The sequence below is a fragment of the Taudactylus pleione genome, unplaced genomic scaffold, assembly GCF_031769625.1.
Source record: "Taudactylus pleione unplaced genomic scaffold, aTauple2 ptg000077l, whole genome shotgun sequence".
NCBI lineage: Eukaryota > Metazoa > Chordata > Amphibia > Anura > Myobatrachidae > Taudactylus > Taudactylus pleione.
Window position 1 is genome coordinate 2987712 of NW_028284479.1, and position 18824 is coordinate 3006535.

The 18824-nt window shown below is 41.9% G+C and overlaps 1 protein-coding gene across 1 annotated transcript in view; it reads right to left on the bottom strand.

Annotated features, from left to right (window-relative positions):
- Positions 1 to 18824, bottom strand: part of LOC148532426 (pyroglutamyl-peptidase 1-like) — a 59471-nt gene that overhangs the window by 25165 nt on the left and 15482 nt on the right. The window contains exons 2-3 of the mRNA XM_088467839.1: positions 15513 to 15565; positions 5944 to 6060 (exon numbers count right to left, since the gene is read on the bottom strand). Coding sequence (XP_088323965.1) covers positions 5944 to 6060; positions 15513 to 15565 — 170 coding nt within the window. The remainder of the gene's footprint in view (positions 1 to 5943; positions 6061 to 15512; positions 15566 to 18824) is intronic.

An 18824-nucleotide genomic window follows, 5' to 3' on the forward strand; every position in this document is an offset into this window, starting at 1 on the left:
AATAGAACAAGTTGGCATAATCCCATTAGTTTGTCTTCCTGGTTCTCCTGTTACGATGCAGTTCATAGGTCAGTTCGTATTGTAATAGTTCAGCCTCCAACAGCTTCTTTGTGTATGTTTTAACTAATCAATAGACACTACATACAGAGATACATTCTAACCTATAATTCATATCTTGCGAATGCCTGCTGCGATCTCCTTGCCGATGGAACCGGAAGTCTGCAAATAAACAGTGGATTAGAATAGCACCAAACACGGTCTGCTTATCATGTACTAAACCTGAGATCTTAAATACAGTCGCTTCATTACATAATTAATAATGAATAAACCTTGAATATCAACCTTAATGCTAGGGAACCTTTTTATGTAAGTGTGCACGTAGTTTCGCTAATATGTGTGGTACGTTTATGTGGTTTGTGCTTTGATATATTTATATGTTTTATTTAATGTGTGTATGTTATGCAATTCAGTGTATGTATGATGGATTTAATATATATTTTTTTTAGCCCTTTCTAACATATTTTAAAACTACAGTGCAAGGTGTTACAAGCAGCTAGGTTCACTTTCAAGCAGGGTAGAGACCCCCAGCTGACTGCGGTTGCCACTTCGTCTGATAGCTAATTCAAAGGTTTTCCTCTGCCTATTTAGAATACACTTGTCAGTACTTCTTAAGCAAACCTCTGACCATTGTTTCCAACTTCTCATTCAAACAAATTCAATTGTGCATATCAGTGTCTGGATTATATTTCAATTGCCAGAGCCATACTTGTCTGTATGCGGGGCTTCTCAATTTATATGTAAAACACTCACAGTATCCTGGTGTATATATTTTTTAATTACTTTTCTCAGAGAAGTATACAGAAGCTGTTTCTCATTACTAACTAAACCCTGCATGAATATTGTATTTGTCAGTGTGAGAGTGTTGTATATTATTCGCTATTTAGTGTTGTGCGAATGTGTGGCTACGTGCGCACACTGGGGGCGTGCGCACGCAATGGTGCGTCATGGATTGTACTAACATAAATCGGACAGCGGATGACCAAATCGTCCGATAACAGTTGAATTGCGGTCGCATGCAATTATTCGACTTCGACACCCTGGATCTAGAAACATGAAACTTGGGGAGAATATTCCTTTTAGGATGTACATGCCCACTAAGAAGTGATTTTTCTAAATTCTACTCCTAAGGGGGTGAAAAGACCTAAAATGTGTCATCCCCCTGTGCAATGTACTGCCTGACTCATCATGGCTGCAGCACAGGTCATACTTAAATACCAACTATCATCCCAAGTGCTGCCAATCATTACTGGTAGTTGGTGTGGCTCCCCTATTTGATTAGTGAGGGAAGGGAATGTGTTACTACAGAAGTGAGAGAGGAAAATGTGTAAAGCTGGGTACACACCTGAAAAATATATTTGCAAATCAACTGATCTGCAGATGACTATTGCTTATACACACACTAAACAACCATCACTGCCAACTGGCCAGATGTCGCATCGCGCCCCCCCTCCGGACGGTCTCTGTAGCAAGTGTACCAGCAGTCGGCTGACCGCCCGTACACACAGCTTGATGTGCACATATAACTGCCATCTGCTGTGTAGCACAACCTACGCAATATGTCTGCGAACATCGTCGTTCACAGACATATAATCTGTATACACACGATATCAGCCAGATTTACTAAGCTCTGAAAAGTGATAAACAGGAGAGTGATAAACGACCAGCCAATCAGCTCCTAACTGTCATTTTTCAAAGACAGCCTGTAACATGACAGTTAGGAGCTGAGTGGCTGGTAGTTTATCACTCTCCAATTTATCACTTTCCAGAGCTCCCCCAGTGTGTATCGAGCATTACAACAGCAGTGAGAGGGGAATGTGTTACTACACAGATGAGGGAGGGGAATGTGTTACTGCACAAGAGAGGGAGGGGAATGTCAAATATGTTACTGTGGTGTGAGGGAAGAGAATGTGTTTCAACACGGGCGAGGGAGGGGAATAAGGACCCCATTCAGAGTCGGTCGTTGCGGCCGCACGGTCGTACGCCAATGTTTGCTAATCTGCGCATGCGTAAAATTCGCAATGCGCGTGCGCAATCTAGCTATTACGATCAGAAATTGCTCTCTCCTTCAACTTGGCCAGGTCGTTAGTTTGAGTGACAGGATGAGGAGTTTGTGGGTGGTAACAGGGGAAGGTGCTTGTGAACGGGGGAGTGGAGATCCGAACGCAGGCGTGCCTGACTATGCAAACGGCGTTTTATGGGAGTGCATAATTAACTAAGTAGTGTCATGGCACATGTGACATGGGAGGTTTTTACACTGACTTGATCGTAGTGCTTAAGAGAGGGTATGGTCAACCTTAAGGTCTACGACCAGCTCCGATGGTTCCCGATGCGCTCGATTAATCCTTATATGCCCGGAGATGACGTGTAATGGGAACGAGAAGGGGGCGTATTTTTAGTCTTATGGCCGCATCCTCCCCTCGCTCATCCAGCTAATGATGCCATCTTAACGATGCAACTTGCGAGCGCATCATTTGCATATCCAGCCCCTTTTACCTTACGACCGTGCGGCCGCAACGACCGACTCTGAATGAGGTCCTAAGTTACTACAAGTGTGACGAAGTGTGGGGAAGGGATTGTATTTCTACACACGTGAGGGAGGGGAATGTTGAATGAGTTACAACACGGGCGAGGGAGGGAAATGTGTTACTACAGAGGTGAGGTAGTGGAATGTGTTAGTACAAGATGAGGAAGGGTAATGTCTTACTATAGCAGTGAGGAAGGGGATGCATTGCTATAGAGGTGAAGGATTAATGTGTTACTGTAGTGGCGAGGGGGAAATGGTAACAGTAAATATCTAAAGTCTACCCAGGTGAAACCGAGTACATCAGCTAGTACTGTATATAGTGCTGGCTGTAGGAGGACTTGTTGTGGGATCGCTAGCACCAAGGTTATTATCTCAAAGGACACATTGTGTCACTATTGCTGCTGGTATATAAGGCAGCTGTTCACTCTGGGCATGGTGTAATATATGCTGTATAAAGTGCCAGGTTACCTGTTGTGGGATCACTAGTCCATGTACAGTCAGTCATTCTGTATGAAGTGTTATCTCTGGTGATACATTGGTGTCACTGTTGCTGGTGTATAAGGCAGCTGCTTGCACTGTGTAATATACTGTATATAGTGCTGGTTGTGGGGGACCTGTTGTAGGATCACTACTCCCTACATGTGAGTCACTGCAGCTGCTGAGCCTTTGGCCCGTATTCAATTTGAGGCGAAAAGTCCAGACTTTTTGCCTCCTTCGTCTGTTTTCCAGGCGGAAAAGTATCGCGTGCGTGCCCGATATTTCCCGTATTCAATTTCAAAGGACGCGAAAACGGGACACGGTGAAACAGCAAAAAAAAATAAAATGGGATTTTTTAGGAAATCACGTTTGGCCCCCCTAAAAATGTCCTGACGTGGGATCTCTATGGGTACCCGTTTCTGCCTGCTGAAGGAAGTCAGGTTCTTAAATAGCTGCGGCAGGTGCGTAAATGAGGCTTTGAAGAAGGTGATGCAGAAGAGCATTTAGCATTTTAGTGGGGGAAAAATAGCTATGCCCATCAAATTTGGGGTACTTGAAAATAGGTGCAAGCATATTTTTAAGTCCATAAACGGATTTTTTTTTAAATCTGCAAAAATGCACCTTCCGCCATCACCCGCATTTTTTTGAACCCCAAAATGTAAAAAAACAATTGGGGTGTCCAGAATTTTTTTTTTTTCTAAACTTTTTTTCACATACATTAATTTTTGGGACCATTGCCAGGGGTGCAGGCTATTTTTTTTTAAGCCTGCACCCCTAAACACCAATTCTGCATTTTTTTTCGCCAGCTAAAGGTTGGCGAAAAATGATCCCCGTTTTTTTACATTGACTTTTCACACAATAGGCGAAAATGACATCATCAGCGATAAATTATCGCCGATAACGGGTTTTCGCCTCAAATTGAATATGGCCCATAGGCTGCTTACAGTGCTTTGATGTAGATTTTAGATTGGTTATACCTGTTTTATATAAGGGTTTTCCAAGAACACTGCAATTTATTTGCTTTTGCGTATTTCATTAGCCATATTTTTACTGTCTTCCTCCTGTGTTTACCAATATGTGTTTGTAATCAACTTACCAATATGTGTTTGTAATCAGCTTACCAATATGTGTTTGTAATCAGCTTACCAATATGTGTTTGTAATCAGCTTACCAATATGTGTTTGTAATCAGCTTACCAATATGTGTTTGTAATCAGCTTACCAGTAGGTGTTTGTAATCAGCTTACCAGTAGGTGTTTGTAATCAGCATACCAATATGTGTTTGTAATCAGCTTACCAGTAGGTGTTTGTAATCAGCTTACCAGTAGGTGTTTGTAATCAGCATACCAATATGTGTTTGTAATCAGCTTACCAATATGTGTTTGTAATCAGCTTACCAATATGTGTTTGTAATCAGCTTACCAATATGTGTTTGTAATCAGCTTACCAATATGTGTTTGTAATCAGCTTACCAATATGTGTTTGTAATCAGCTTACCAATATGTGTTTGTAATCAGCTTACCAATATGTGTTTGTAATCAGCTTACCAATATGTGTTTGTAATCAGCTTACCAATATGTGTTTGTAATCAGCTTACCAGTAGGTGTTTGTAATCAGCTTACCAATATGTGTTTGTAATCAGCATAATGTTGCTTTATTTCTCTTGTTTTTGGATATAAGCCAACATTTAATTATTGCGAAGGCCCCCACCAGTCTACTACTAGATGCCAACCCACCTCTTGATGCTAAACTGGCTGGCAAAATTTTCTGGGGACAACAATGCCTTTTAAATGAAAGTCAAAAGAAAAAAAGAAGAAAAAAAAAGGGGGGGGGGGAAAAAAAAAATTAAATATTTTTTTTCTGCTGCTTGCCCCTTTTGTCGCCACCCTGGGATGGAGATAGCGATAAGAGGATTGCAATGGTAAATGTACCCCCATGATCCTTTTTACCTAGGCTCCCTATGCTCTACTGGTGTAGGATTGATCTCGTTTTGATAAATACAGCCTCAAGTCTTTATATTACAAGAAATAAAAATTATATGATATTAACAGTGATATAAATATCAGTGAAGAAATACCCAGCATGAAAATGTTACACACAATGTTGAACAATCACCAAAGTAAAATTCAGTAGGCTATCTTTATCCAACTTGATTTCACATAACTAGAAATATGTCTTTTACAGAAGGCCATGATGAGTTTTTAATTTTCTTTTCCTGCAGCTGTAAAGTACTTATGCACCCAGTTTTACACAATACGCAAGACAATTGCATTATAAAATCACATCCCTAAATGATGCCATCCATTTTCATTGTAAAGAGGGTTCCTGTGAGCATGGCCATTAAAGCATAACCCTGACATTGTCGACTATTTGGTGTGCTCCAAGGAACACCTCCTGTCACCCCTCGCTGTGCAGGTGCTTTTCTCTTCTGTTATATTGCATATTGGCAGAGACATGCTTCCATGTTTTGGTGATTCCTGCTATTTGTGTTGTTCGCACAATGAACAATGGCGATTGCTGGAGCATGTAAGAGGCTGATTAACAATGTGTAGTGGAGCCGTATATTTTATTCTCAATCAGGGACTTAAGTGAAAAGGAGTGTTTTGCCATTTCTTCTGCAGGGATGAAGGAAATTTAAGAATAAACTAGACAAATCCTTATTTTGAACTTGTAAAGTCGATTTGGTGTTCCATACAGGATTACATGGCGTCTGATATAAATAAAATGACTAATCATAGAAATTGTCAAAGTATTTTTATGCCCTCAACCTATACAGTAGAATCGCTTTTACAGAAAAAATGAGATACCAATAGCAGTGTTTACCTAGTTTTCAGCAAACAGATAAATGAACAACCCACTTAGTGAATAATTCCACTAATGTACCTGAGGTCTGTGCTTTATCCATAAATCTGGGATTAACCTTTGCACAGTTTGGTATTCAACTGGAATTTCATAAACTTGTAGATCAACCCCATCTCCAAGCCCTAGCTTTTCCAGTTCCTGCAAGAAGAGCAAAAATGTTTTGAGGGAAACATAACTATATTATTCCTTTCTTCAGGTCATTATAGCAAACTTTCATATAAGGAAAAAGCCAACCTCCTTTATTTATTGCACTCATTCACTCGAAGTTTGCACTGTGAATATGTCTTTATGGAAACACTTCAAATACTACAAACAACTAAAAACACACACTAGTAAAAGTTATTTTTTTACTGATGCTTTCTGGAACAACCTGCATTACTCAGAAGATTTTGAAGAGGACCTCAAATGTACAAAGCAATATTTTCGATGACTTAAAAATAAAACATTGATGTTTTAGTGGTAGGTGATAATTGGCAGTGCAGAGGCAGCGTGCATCCCTCCAGACTCTCATCGACTGAAATATTGTCTAATGTGTGCCCACTTTTAGGTCAGTTAGAGGGAGTCTGTGGTAACCTACAGGAGAGACAGACCTGCTCTGGAGAGAGAGAGGGAGCTGTTCCAAGACAGGAGGGAGGACTATGCCCCTCCATATAGTGCCAAAGGAGACAAAAAGATAAGGCTACAGAAAAATCCAGTCAGTCAAGCTGTAGTTAATAAAGTCTTGGACTTGCAGTGTCACAGTCAGTTGCGGTGTCCCAGAGACACAACTGAAGGGAATCTGTATGATTCCCGGCAGCCCGACATCAGCAGAGTTCCCGGCAGCGGAAGCCCGGCAGCGCTGGAAATCCCGATCGTGGATAGGTAAGTATTCTCTAACCTAACCCCCCTAACCCTCCTTAGGGGTGCCTAACCCTAACCTCCCCCCCCCCCCCAAGTGCCTAACCCTAACCACCCCCTTCCCCGCTGCCTAAACCTAAGTCCCCCGGGGGGGTGCCTAACCCCAAGTCCCCCCCGGGGGTGCCTAACCCTAACCCTCCCTCCCCCTAGCCTAACCCTTAACCTCCCGGGGGGGTGTCTAACCCTAAGTCCCCCCCGAGTGGCCTAAACCTAACCCTCCCCCCCCACGGCTGTCCACTACAATCGGGATGCCGGGCACCGGTCTCCCGGCGTCGTGGAAATGCCGGGCGTGTACATCTAGATGCCCGCCATTTCACCCTCGCCAGGATATGACAGTCGGGAAGCCGGCTGCCGGTATTAAGGCAGTCGGCTTCCCTATTGCATACCAACTGAAGCCCATAGTGCCACTATCCAAAACACTCAGAGATTACCTAGAACTTAGTGTGTTCAAGAGATTTTAGTAAGGTCAAATAGACCTTTATTCCAGAATCTTCTTTGAACAGTGTTAAACATACAGTAGGAATTCTTTATATTACTGAGTAGCCTGAACTCTTACAATCTCATAAAGATCCTGCAAATCCTAATCTGTATTTGTTAGTGAATAGAGAGTTAATCCATGTTAGCGGTACAGGTATTAGGTTATATTTAATGTAAAGTGTTATTTATCCAAATGTAATGTCGCATTACTGAATCCAGTATTGCATTTTTATATAACATGTGCAGGAATAAACTACTCATATTCTGAATAATGTTGTTTGTACTAAATATTGCACTGTAAATCTTAAGGTGCATACACACTAGACGATATGCTCCCTGAGCGATATCGTCTAGTGTGTCCCCGGCAGGCTGTGCTCAATGTCGTTCATGACATTGAGCACAGCCGCTGAACGATATCATTAGCGATATCGTTCAGCGCCGGGCTCTCTCACCCATTCCCTGACATGCAGCAACCTGACGAGGTCGTCAGGTTGGCCTGCATGTCAGCCCGATGAACGAGGATGACGAACGACCCGCGGGAACGCGCGTCGTCGTCATCGTTCATCTTTTTTGTGTTAAACATGGACGATAAAGTGGACGACTGAACGATAACGATATCGTTATCGTTCAGTCGTCCACTTTAATCGCCCAGTGTGTACGCACCATTAGGTTCTGCTTCTATTTAAACTAAGGCCCTCATTCAGAGCCACTCGCTAGCGGCAGTACGCTCGTTCCGAGCGATGTTCGCACATCTGCGCACCAGTCAGTGCGGCCGAAATTCATGTGCTCGCAATATAGCGAATGCCTGCTATTTTGAGTGACAGAATGAGGCGTATGTGGGTGGTAACAGGGGAAGGTGCTTGAAAATGGGGAGTGGAGATCCGAACGCAGGCGTGCTTAAAGGTCAAAACGGGCGTTTTATGGGTGTGCATAATTAATACAGCAGCGTCATTGACCACGTCACTGGGTTATTTTATAGCCAGAACTGCTCGCAAGATTGTGGTAGCAAAAACCAACCACAAGAATAGCGAGCAGTTCATACGCTGGTCGATGTACTCGATTAATCTAATAAATAGCGGACATGACGTATGGTGCGTGCGGCCAGGGGGCGTTTTTAACAAATAAACGAGCGTATGTTTTGCTCGCTCATTCAGACTTAGAGGTGTGAACAGACTGCAATTTGCGAACTGATCATTTGAATAGCCACCCCTTGTTTTTGAACGAACGACCGCAAATAGCGAACGGCTCTGAATCAGGCCCTAAATTCTAGTTTGAATCCCAAGAAACCATTTTCAGTTCTCCTTTAAGTAACATTATCTATTCTAATGTACCTCTAGGATTCAGAGTTGGACACAAATGGCACCGCTGCTACGTTCCCATACTCAGCTGCTATGCAAATATATGCAAATGCTTCAGCCACCGGAAGACATACTGAGAAGCCCACCTGTGACTTTGCAAATCCAAGCATTTATGCAAAAAGGCGCAGCATCGGTTACAGGTCATTCGATTGTCGCAGGCCTTAATAAGTCTATGGTTTCGCAGAATGGCTTGGGGAAGAGAGATGCAGGAGCCATGTTTCCTGCGTACGGGATCGCAGATACAGACAGCGTCACGCCCCAAAAACGTTTGTGAAAAAGCCCGTGCTTTTGCCACTGCTCCGTTACCTCCCCCAAATGTTACCAGCCTATCAATCACACAGTACTTTGACGCACAGTTTATCGATAATCACTCAACCTCTGAATCAAGCCCTTAACCAAGAGTAGCTGCTGAAGAAGTGACAAGATGGCTCCACTACAGAGATGACTACAGTATACAGCCACTCCACACCATCTGTATCCTCAATTCCGGAGGGGTATCAAACATCCACACTGATTGGCTTATAGAGACTGTAGCTGGATTACACACTAATGTATTGTGTGCCTATACAAAATACAAAGAGCTACCTCAGAAGAACCTGTATGCTGTGTATTCTTTGTACCTTCAACTGTGAATAAGGTTCTTTTCAGGACATATTATAATGAAGTTAATAAACATCCACTGGCTTCCAAGGTGCCTGCATCTACTTTGTATCCAGTGATCACATGGTAAGTGCAAACGCTTATATGTTCTCTGACTGAACTCAGTTGAGCTCAGTGACTCTGAACTCCCTCTCTCTCTCTGCTTGCTACCAAATAACTCATCCATAGTAAATCTGGGTAGACACCTGAAAGATATATCTGCAGATGACTGTTGTTCATACACACTGAACAACCATCACTGCCATCTGGCCAGGGGTCCCGTTGCACCCCCCTCCCCAGCGGCCTGTGCCCGTACACACAGCACAATGTGCAGGCATATCTATTGGCTGTGCAGCACAGCCGAAGCGTTCAAAGACAAGTCTTCAGCACGCACTGGCCGATGCACATATGATATATATAAGCCGATTAATTGAATGGCCGATATATCGGCCAGTGTGAACCCAGCATTAGATGATAGTGAGGAATAAGCCATCAGCATCACAACAAATAGCCAGAAATAAGCGGTTCCAGGTATCGGTGCAGGAGCCTGGTGCTGGCAGCAACTACACCTCTTAGGAAGCAGCAGGAGCTGCTAATAACAGGTGGTTACAGATAGTGAAAGGGAATCCCTATACCACATTGATGGTGAAGTAAGCCAATTTAGTCACAAACAGTATCCCCTAAATGGGGTGGGCAGTAAGTGGTTTACTTTAAGAATCTGTACACATGACCAGGACTGATTTTGTAATAAAAAAAAAAAGTTAGGGGCAGGGAACTGAGGGCCCGATTCAGACCCGGACGCTAAGAAGCGTTCGCTCGTAACTGGCCGGTTCTCGCATTGTGCGCATGCATCGCAGTGCGCACGAACTAGTCCGAGTGATCGGGAAGCGTACGCTCGCCCAGCATAGACAGCCCAGTTGAATGAGTGACGGGTCAAGCAGTTTATGGGTGGTAACAGGAGCAGGCCACTAGAAACGGGGGAGTGGAGGTGCGATCGCAGGCGTGTCTGAGCGTCTTAACGCCATTTCAGAGGCGTGCCTAATTAAAAGGCAGCGTCATAGTACACGTCACTTGGTTGTATTTCACACTGAAGTGATCGCAGTGCTTGAGGAAAGGTATAGTCTACCTCAAGCGCTGCGTTCGCTTCCGATGGTACCCGATGTACCGATGGGTGCATACACTTCCTGGAGATGACATACGCTAGTGGGTGTCTTAGGACAGGCTGGTGGGTGTCTGCATATGCAAAGTGACTGCACACCAACACATAGTGGGCGTGCTTATGCCTTGCCGTGCGATCGTCTGCCTTGCCATCACTTAGCCAAATTTGCATACGCTGGGAACAAGCGAACGCATCTAGCGAATCGAGCCCTGAGTCCCATCCCACCTTTCAGCTGGTACAAAATGAAATGCTTTGGGAAAAGTGAACCCTCTATTATTGGAGGGAGTTAAATTAGAATAAAGAGAGGTAGCAAATCTAAAAGGAAATCTATTATTTGAACCGTGCATAAAAAAAATAATATACAGTCAGGTGCATAAATATTGGGACATTGACAGAATTTTCATACTTTGGCCTCTATTCACCACCACAATGGCTTTGAAATGAAACAAACAAGATGTGCTTTAACTGCAGACTTTCAGATTTAATTTGAGGATAATTACATCCAAATCAGGTGAACGGTGTAGGAATTACAACGGTTTCTATATGTGCCTCCCACTTTTTAAGGGGCCAAAAGTAATGGGACAAACTAAACAATCCTAAATCTAACTTTCACTTTTTAATACTTTGTTGCAAATCCTTTGCAGGCAATTACAGCCTGAAGTCTGGAACACATAGACATCACCAGACGCTGGGTTTCATCCGTGGTGATGCTCTGCCAGGCTCTACTGCAAATGTCTTCAGTTCCTGCTTGTTCTTGGGGCATTTTCCCTTCAGTTTTGTCTTCATCAAGTGAAATGCATGCTCAAATCGGATTCAGGTCAGGGGATTGACTTGGCCATTGCATAACATTCCACTTTTTAGCCTTAAAAAACGCTTTGGTTGCTTTTGCAGTATGCTTCGGGTCATTGTCCATCTGCACTGTGAAGCGCCGTCCAATGAGTTCTGAAGCATTTGACTGAATATGAGCATTTAATATTGCCCGAAACACTTCAGAATTCATTCTGCTGCTTTTGTCAGCAGTCACATCATCAATAAAAACAAGGGAACCAGTTCCATTGGCAGCCATACATGCCCACGCCATGACACTACGACCACCATGCTTCAATGATGAGGTGGTATGTTTTGGATCATGAGCAGTTCCTTTCCTTCTCCATACTCTTCTCTTCCCATCACTCTGGTACAAGTTGATCTTTGTCTCATCTGTCCATAGGATGTTGTTCCAGAACTGTAATGGCTTTTTTAGATGTTGTTTGGCAAACTCTAATCTGGTCTTCCTGTTTTTGAGGCTCACCAATGGTTTACATCTTGTGGTGAACCCTCTATATTCACTCTTGTGAAGTCTTCTCTTGATTGTTGACTTTGACACATATACACCTACCTCCTGGAGAGTGTTCTTGATTTGGCCAACTGTTGTGAAGGGGTTTTTCTTCACCAGGGAAATAATTCTTCTGTCATCCACCACAGTTGTTTTCCGTGGTCTTCCGGGTCTTTTGGTGTTACTGAGCTCTCCGGTGCGTTCTTTCTTTTTAAGAATGTTCCAAACAGTTGATTTGGCCACACCTAATGTTTTTGCTATCTCTCTGATGGGCTTGTTTTGATTTTTCAGATCTCATATTGAGAGTCGACAGCAACTGATTTCAAATGCAAATGTCACACCTAGAATCAAGTCCAGACCTTTTACTTGCTTAATTGATAATGAAATAATGAGGGAATAGCCCACACCTGTCCATGAAATAGAAACTTTTGAGTTGATAGTCCCATTACTTTTGGCCCCTTAAAAAGTGGGAGGCACATATAGAAACCGTTGTAATACCTACACCGTTCACCTGATTTGGATGTAATTATCCTCAAATTAAATCTGAAAGTCTGCAGTTAAAGCACATCTTGTTTGTTTCATTTCAAAGCCATTGTGGTGGTGAATAGAGGCCAAAATATGAAAATTCTATCAATGTCCCAATATTTATGCACCTGACTGTATATTCAAAATCTTTTTTTTTTTTTTTTTTAATACTCTTTTACAAAACGTACATACACAAGTCTAAAATAACAACTTAAATGGAATGACTTCACTGTAATTATAGATCTTAAAGAGGCCTATGGGGGGACTTCAATTAGCCGCAGTAATATACTGCAATCCCCCGAAACTATTCAATTAGCCCCGAAGTGCAGCACTTATCTGGGATTTTTTTTCACCACTGCACAAGCAGTGAAACAAAATCCCAGATAACTAGGTGGTTAAAGGGTGTTGCGACCCTGTTAACGCACAAATCCGTGAACTTTTCAGGCTACCTCCTTTCACCCCTGTCAAGTATCAGGGCTAATGGAATAGCGCCCCATGTATTCAAAACCACATTTTGGCATGTATAATTTCTTATTGACAAAAACTTTGACAATATACTATTTTTAGTCAGAATGTATCATATTTGAGCCATGACAGCACTTGTGAAAAGTGGTTATTAACAGTGAAAAGCACAAATACCCAATTGTTTTTCGCAGCTGGCTTCCAAAGATGCAAAAGGTGTCATTCGTCAATAATATCTTCTGCACAGGTGCCAAATACATTTCTGACATGTGCAGTAAGTATTCATGTGGGTAGGAGTGGAATAGGACAGGGTGAATTGGTACGGCCAGTGTGTTTGGTACTTTTCTTTTTTCAAATAATTTTACTTGAGCATTACATATAAAATATATTTTGCATACAGAGAGGAACAAACGGTCCGACATTTAAACTATAGGGGTGTCTTCCAAGTAGATGCGTTTTGCACCAAAGGGTTAAATGGAAGCAGCACCATATATTTTATTTTATCGGTGGATTACAAATCAAAAAAAAACAAATTTCAAAACAACTTGTGTATACTTTTGTTTTTGGAGGAAAGCCTCCAGCCAAAGCATCCTCATGAGAAAGAATAACTTTACCTTAAACAAATGAAGAGAAGGAGGATTCACTTGGATCCACACAAGGGGAATGCATTTTTTGGCCACTGCTGAGATAGCCATAACCAGCTTTTTCCTCCCATGGAAACGCTCAGGCCTTGAGGAAATACAGTACACTCTGGTATCATAGGTAAGGCTTGGCATACACGGAGATAAAATGTATGTACAGAAGTGTCCTTGCTTATCTCGCCTTAATACGCCATGGAGCGCGATATGCCTGGGGTGAGTGAGCAGTCAGGTCCAGTGCAACTCTGCTAGTGTCGGGAGTCTTTTTTGGCAAATAAATACATCTAATTTGCAATGTGATGCGGCTAGAACGTACCAGGAGACGGTGCTGATTAATTTGAGATGTGACACTTGTATATCTGTGTGCGACGGAGACTGTAAATGGAACTTGGTGTGGAAAAAGCTATGGCCGCTTCATCGTAGCACTACACATACTGATTGAGAGTCGCACACAGATTTAGTATATCAAATAAATCAGCACAGTCTCCTGGTGCATTCTAGACGCGTTTTCGGCAATAAAAGACAACCGGAACTAGCAGAGTCTCACGGGACCAGGGGTGCCGAGAGGGGCTGTTTGGCGCAATTGCAGCAAAGACGAGTGAGCACACGTATGTACAAGTGCTTCTGTTAATGTTAGATATATTACGCTTGTGTGTATAAGGTGTATATGAAACATAAATGCATTCTATGTTTAGGTTTGGGTCCCATTCCCAAGATATTCATTATGGTATGCAAATATTCCGATATCCAAAATACCCCTGGTCCCAAGCATTTTGGATATGGGAGACTTGACCTGTACTGTATTTATTTTATGTTGTTATAGCACTGATAGTATTGAACACAATAGCAAGAGTGAAATTTCATGTGTGGTAAAATGTGGTTAATAAAAATAAAAAGAAAAAATTAAAAGTGACTTTACAACTGAAGTATGTGTAAACTGAAGGTTTATATCAAAGTTATATAATCATGATGTGATTAATTTGTGGAAACCTGAGTGTGGAATGTGAGGAAATGGTTAATGTAATACTTAACATAGGTCATTCCAAAGGTTTCAGGGGTCTGAGGATCTTAAAACTACTCACTGTAAATGAAGGTTGATTGTTCATTGTGCATGTTCTAGGAACGTGGCTATGAAATACACTAGTATATCCTACTCGAGAGAGAGAGGACATGACCGTGTCCAGTTATACATGTATCCAGGAGTGTCCATTATGTGAATGTCCATTGAGTGTGACATTGTACCTGAAAAATCAGCTGTTGCAATCTTTTAGCTTAATAAACCCTTTGTTACTTATTTCTATCAAGCGGTATGTTTTTTTTTTTTTTTTTTAAATACATACCTTACCCAGAATTTAGGTACTTTAGTGAGTAACAATGGCTCTTGTGCTCCTCGCTACTTTACTTTCATCTACTTCTTACTCACCACTAGGGCACCTAACATTTGGTTGCTTAAGCTCGGCTGCTTATGTGGGTGTTATGGTCGCTAATGTAGCAATGTATATTATCCATGTCCTTGTCCTGCATTGTATTGTATTATACTGTAATGCTGGCCACACACACAGCGATATTTTACCCGATCTGCCCGATTCCGACACATTGGAACGACAGATCGTGTAAAATATGCCCAAATCCTGAGTAAATCGTGAGTCCCCACTCACGATCACGATGCGATGCGCGTCCCCGCCGGTCGCACATCGCATCTTCGATCTGCCGTGCAGTAGGGCAGATCTGACAATCTAGGAGGCGATGCACTGTGAAAGTCTGGATGCAGGAGAGATCGTATGAAGATTGGATACCAAATTGTGTGCAGATCGTGTGCAGAGCTGCCAGGGAGAGTTTCAAGGGAAATCGTACACATCGAATGATCGTATGCAGATCGCCATGTGTGTGGCCACCTTAAGTCTTTGATCACCTATTTGTTTATATACTTTGTAGGCGCTGCGGAACACTTGTGGCGCCATATAAATAAATATTATTATTATTAACAATATGTATTATAAACCATTTTTTTCAAGCCAGAAACACTAATTGAAATGGATTCACCAGCTAGTTTTTGGATTTCAGATTGGTTTAAGAGGTTCCTAAATCTTAGCCATCTTGGGGATACAGAAACTACTTACCTGTACTGCTACCCAACTTGCATTTATGGCATGATCCCCAAATGGCCCAAATCCTGCAAAGACAAAACAGTTATAACAACATCTTGTAGTTTCTTAAACACCTATAGTATAATGGATATATTGTCCTAAAAAAAAAAATTAGCCAAAGCTAAAATTGCTTCCATTTTACAAACATACCGACATACTGGTATATTAAATTTGGAGTGAGGTTTAGCGAGTCAAAAACCTTGCGCCCCATTTTGGATTACCGTGGGTAAGCGCGCTCCCAATACCCGCGGTATCCAATTTAAAGAAAAAAAAAAAGTGGTTGCGGGTTTTCAGAGCTGAAAACCCAGGGCCGCGTTAATAAAAAAATAAATAAAAAAATAAATAAATATATATATATATATATATATACACACATACACACATACATATATATATATATGTATATATACATATGTATATACATACATACACACACACACACACACACACACACACACACACACACACACACACAGAGTATAAGAAAAAAATGTCACTTACCTGCCCGGGGGTCTCCATCTTCTCACTGGGGAGAGGGCTGCAGGGAGGCACAAGGGCTGCTGGGAGATTTAGTTCTCCCAGCGGCCGTTCTGCGATACTTACACTTGGGACACACACACACACAGGGGATCAAACACTCACACTCATACATATGCATGCACATACACTCACTTGACATATTCACCACTGCTGCAAGAGACCAGGTCCCGACGCTGGAGGGAGAAGACAGCTCTTCGGAAGGCGAGTAATTACTGACTAATTAAGCCAATTAGAAACTTCCAATTGCTTAATTAGTTATCAGAAGGGGTGCTGCCAGGGTCCCAAGAGCATTTCCCCTCCATTTTTCCTAAAATGATGGATTTTAGGAAAAATTGGTCTTGCTCTGGAGGTGCGCAAAAAAAAAAAAAAACCTCCCGAAGCTCAAAAAAAAAAAAAAAAAAAAAACCCCCGCTCCTAATTGAATAGCAAAAATCCCGCACTTGCAGGAAAAACCCAGCGGGTGCGGGATTTTTGCTTTTATTTAGCAGAATTGAATATGCCCCATAGAGTCTAACAAAACTGACACAAAGTTTTAAGTAGGACTTATTGCAGGACAGGGACCTCTATTTCCTTATATACCGTACCTTGATATTTTTTTTTACTTAATATCCTATTTTTGCACTTCAACCCATAAATACAGATGTATCCTCATACATCTAGTCTCCTGGCACGTTAAACAGCCCCTCTAGTCGTGCCATGCCGAGGCATGACTCGATAGCGCTCAGTGTCTTTTTGTGCGACTTTTTTCCCTTAAAATGATTCTTATTCGTACAGCGAAATGCTACGTTACAGTGTCACAGCCACTGGCACGAACGTAACATTTGGCATGCTGATATACCCGCAGTCGCACACATAATATAGGCATGGCGCATATCAATTTAATCAGCAGAAGCTGCTTGTGCGTTCTAATTGCATAACTGTGTGAATAAGACGCATTTGAAGGGAAAAAGTCACATGAACAGACGCTCAGCGCTACAGAGTCACACAGAGCTCACGCATATTGTGTAGTGCATGGAGGATAGATGTGGACACATCTGTAATTTGCAAAAATTAGCACAAAGATTGGTAAGAGGTTTTTCAATAAAAAACAAAAGTTGGAGAGTGTAGCAAAAATATCTACAGATACCTTGCGGAACACCATTCTAAAATCATGCATAAAAAAAATTTCTTACCATTGTTGTATAAGGAAAGTTTACAAAATTTTTCCATAAAATTCTCCTTTTAGTTTATGTTCTGCATTTCTATTTAGCTCAATGAACATTAGAAATAATGCAGTTTGATCATTTTGGTAGTGTTTATATTAGAGTGCTGGTTTCTGGAACACTAATCATCTAGGAGGGAGGCAAATGATAACCCATAAATTCAACTGGCTGCGCAGTTACCCAGCACTAGACTATTTCTGCTCGCTCCCTCCTGAGGTTCGAGTACAAATCTGAATAAACTAGTGCCTCGATGCTTGTTTTGGGCTTAGCGCATGCGCTAACAGGATCACTCTCAGCACTTAAGTCAGAGAATGCAGGTTAGCGTGACTAAACACCCAGCATTAGGGGCCGTAACCTGCATCTCCAGACTTAAGAGCAGGGTGTGATGGATTCAATTGAATAGCTCCAGAAACTCATTCCCTATTCAACATCGCACTAAATTGCTGATTGATGTTCAAACCATTAATGGACAGCCAACCCCCAGTGTACCGAATCACTTGGGCCCTGGGGCTGCTCTGGCCATTATGTTATATACCATGTATATTTGTATGAGTTGTTTGAGCTTGAAGGGGTTTATTCATAAACAGTGTATTATATTAACCCGAATATTTTCAGAAAACATCGACACAATGTTATTCTTTTTCTAAATACTTTTCCCCTCTATTTAGCAATAATCTTCTCATGGACAGCAGTTGCCTTAACACACTGTTCCTGCTAAGTCCCCGAAGGCATTTTCACAGCCGGGATTCCGCTGCTGGGTTTCCAACTGTCAGAATGCCGTACCAAACCCATATATACAGTACGCATTTTTGCAAACCCTTGTAATTACACTGCCGGGAACATACAATTAATGAGGGGCGGATAGAGGGAGGAACTCAAGCTGGTTGCAGGGACTGGACAAAAGAAACTGTCCCTGCAGTTTTCTGCAGAAAGAAGAATTTTCCTATTAAAAGTAGCAGGAAAACATTAAAGAAAATCCTTTAATGCGTACTTTATATAACACCATTCTACGATGGTATTATATAAAGTAAGCATTTAAGGATTTTCTTTAACGTTTCCCTGTACCTTAATAGCAGAAAACATTCACTGCTGAAGAGAGCTATAATGTAGGAGCCAGCATTAATACAGAGGTTCCAAACGCGGTCCTCAAGGCTCCCCAACAGTTCAGGTTTTAAGCTGCACACACAAAGATTTTGTAAATGAATGAACCTAACTTAGAAAGTGAACGATTTTTTCAACGATTGAACGATAAACAATATCGTTAACGATTAAATCGTTGTGTGTGTATGCACCTTTAGAGATATCCATGGTTGAGCACAGGTGGTTAAATCAAATTGACTGAGACACTCATTAAGTCACCTGTGCTCAACCGTGGATATCTCTAAAACCTGAACTGTTGGGGAGCCTTGCGGATTGGGTTTGGGAACCTCTGCATTAACGGATGAGATAATTGCATTATCTGCTCTGTTAACCCATTTCTGTATAGCTGGGATATTTAAATCATGCGCAAATGTTAATTTCCGCATGATTTAAGTAAAACTTT